The 2,734-nt window shown below is 33.1% G+C and overlaps 1 protein-coding gene across 1 annotated transcript in view; it reads left to right on the top strand.

Annotated features, from left to right (window-relative positions):
• LOC107687381 (contactin-associated protein-like 4) overlaps positions 1-2,510 on the top strand; it is a 119,633-nt gene extending 117,123 nt beyond the window's left edge. Inside the window, exon 26 of the mRNA XM_016484676.1 lies at positions 1,794-2,510. Coding sequence (XP_016340162.1) covers positions 1,794-1,990 — 197 coding nt within the window. The 3' untranslated portion in view covers positions 1,991-2,510. The remainder of the gene's footprint in view (positions 1-1,793) is intronic.
• The last annotated feature ends 224 nt before the right edge of the window (positions 2,511-2,734 follow it).

Raw genomic sequence — 2,734 nt, 5'->3', positions numbered from 1 at the left:
AAGAACAAAAGATGCAATGTAAAACCCTAATGTATATAAATGATAACAAAAAAAATGAAGAAAAAACTTAAGTCACACGTGATTCTGCAAATTATAATATGACTTTTTCACCAAAAACGTTACAGTATTTTTCTGTAAAACGATATTAAAAATGCCAAAATTAAAAGTTAAAATGATATCCACTATGTATTGTAAGGAAACTTACTGTTAACCAATTAACAGGTTTTACTGTAGCATTTATACACCTTCAAAATTATAATATTTTACAGTGAATAAGTCTTCTAAGGTCATAATCTTTTTTAAAAAATCTTTTTTGAAGCTGTAAAAACAACATAAATTACTGAAGTACAAGAAAACACTCTTTTAGTCTTTCTACTTCAAATTGTCATGTTTAATTCAATGTGTTACTTGCATTTCTTTGTCATTATTTGTGAAATTTACACCAAAATTATTTCTGTATATGACGTTTTCTATGAAAATCAGGTGCAAGTTTACACACCTGTTTACTGTCACTGTATGGAAAAGAGCAGCGTGAACATTGTGCTAAACATCTCCTTTTGTGTTCACCGGGAAGAAAGAAAGTCATACAGATTTGGAACAACATTTTGAGAGGCAATTTACATTTTGTGAGCTAAAACTTGCACTTAATGACAAAGACGTCGGATGATTTGTCATGCAAAGTGAACTTCAGTCTCCGTGTGCTTTTGAAAGACTCTATAAAACTAATCAGAAAACCTCCAACCCGGCAGCGGCCCTCAATAATGACTGATTAACGGCTGCGTTCACATTGACCGAATATAAAGACTTCTCCAAAGCTATCGGTAAATAGAATGAAATTAACAAAGGCCCCCAAAACTAATTAAACATTTAAAGAAATTATTTGCTGATTAAGGGGTTTCTGCTACAATCCCGAATACACTTTGTCCTTTTCACAGCCACCGTAATGTGGCATTAAATTGAGTTGAGATTTATTTTGGCGCTTCAATTAGACATTTCTTTTACCCTTTATAATTAAATGTGCCATGCTTAACCGGCCACAAAGGAGAGAAACATTTTAGAGGCGTTTGGCTCTGACAGCGAGTAGAATTGAGACAAAGAAGCATTCACGTAACGAGACCATCAGAGCGCCAGTCGCCAGGGTTTTTTTGCCAAATCTCTGGCCCTTACTGATAGTCTGTATTTAACAGCTAAAAAAAAAATTTAATTTTTAATTAATTTCCCCCCAAAATGTGTTTGCAATGGCTAAAGCAAATTTTGAATTATCACCATAAACCATATGGAACTCCTTCAATTTTCATTACAAATTATACATATTTTTTTATATAAATGTAATTAGTTTAATTAAATTTATATTTGTTTATAATGTATTTAAATATATTAGTATTGGAATTAATATTCATTTAGATTAATATTAATTAATATAAATATATTGTTTATATTTTACTTTTATAAAATATATTATTATAAATATATTTTTATTTATTTTTTTATTTATATTAATTTCCCCTTTTTTCTTTTTCAGTGCTTACATCGAATGTTGAATTATCATCATGAACTATAGATATGAAATTCCTTCTGTTTTCATTACAAATTATTATGTGTTTATTAATTCAATTAATACATATTCATTACATTTTTTTACTTCATAATGTATTTTTATTGTGCATACATAATGCATGTCCATTTTGCATGTTTCATTATCCAAAGATGTAGAAATGTAATTGAGTCATATCGTCTAGCTCTGCTGTCTAGAGTCTCCTCACTATTTTGCATGTCGCTGTGCTGTTTTTCAGGTGTCATTGCCGTCGTGATATTTGTGAGTCTGGCCGCGCTGGCTGTGATGGCACGATTCCTGTACCGGCGGAAAGAAACGTTTCAGCCCCAAGAGCCCAAAGCGGGAAAAACAGATGACAGTCCTCAAACGCCCTTTAACACGGATCCAAACTCACAGAGCATTGTCAGTGATTACCAAAAAGAATATTTCATATGACGCTCTTTTACCTCGTATCGGACTAATCCAGTTAAACCGACGAACTGAAATGCCTTGTCGAGTCTAGGGACATTAACATTCACGGTGCATTATGGGGAACCGTCCGAGAGACTGGGGCTGCTGAAGAGGAGCGACGTGTCCCTAAGTTTTTGCCCTTTTTGTACATAAAACAGTTATTGTCCAGAGATCTGGCACAATAGTACGGTTTCTAAGGTGTGTATAATGACATTCATTGGTTGTAAATATTCTTTTGAAATGAAACTTTGTAACGTCACCTTCTCCTTTTGCCTTTGAATGATTCAGTGCTCAGTATTACGTTTAACGGAGTTAAAGAAGTGATCATTGTATAGCTAAATCAAAATAAATGTGTGAGTTGGCGAGTGCGATGTTGTTGTGAATACATGCGTTCGTGCAAAAGACTTCAGATTTTGCAGAAAAGGCTGTACGCTCCATATTTATCACTCTTTGCCCGTGCTTTTTGTCAATGATTTGCTACTTGGAACAAAAATACATCCTATGACAGTTGTTTATTGTGGACTACTTGTGTCTCTGGTCTTTTTTGTCTCTTAATAACATGAAAGTTGTTTTCGCTACCCATTTATTTACATATTTACATTCCATTTTACAAGTAAAAAAATTGGGTCAAAACAGGATAAAGAAAGTGCATTTTGAACATGAACATGAAAAATTAACATTTGCTGAAAATGTCCTCACTCTTAGGCCATGCAAGAAGTAGATGAGTTT

This window comes from Sinocyclocheilus anshuiensis, unplaced genomic scaffold, assembly GCF_001515605.1.
Source record: "Sinocyclocheilus anshuiensis isolate Anshui unplaced genomic scaffold, SAMN03320099.WGS_v1.1 scaffold3005, whole genome shotgun sequence".
Taxonomy (NCBI): Eukaryota; Metazoa; Chordata; class Actinopteri; order Cypriniformes; family Cyprinidae; genus Sinocyclocheilus; species Sinocyclocheilus anshuiensis.
Note: the sequence above shows the minus strand (reverse complement) of the source record. Positions and strands in the feature narration are given on the sequence as shown.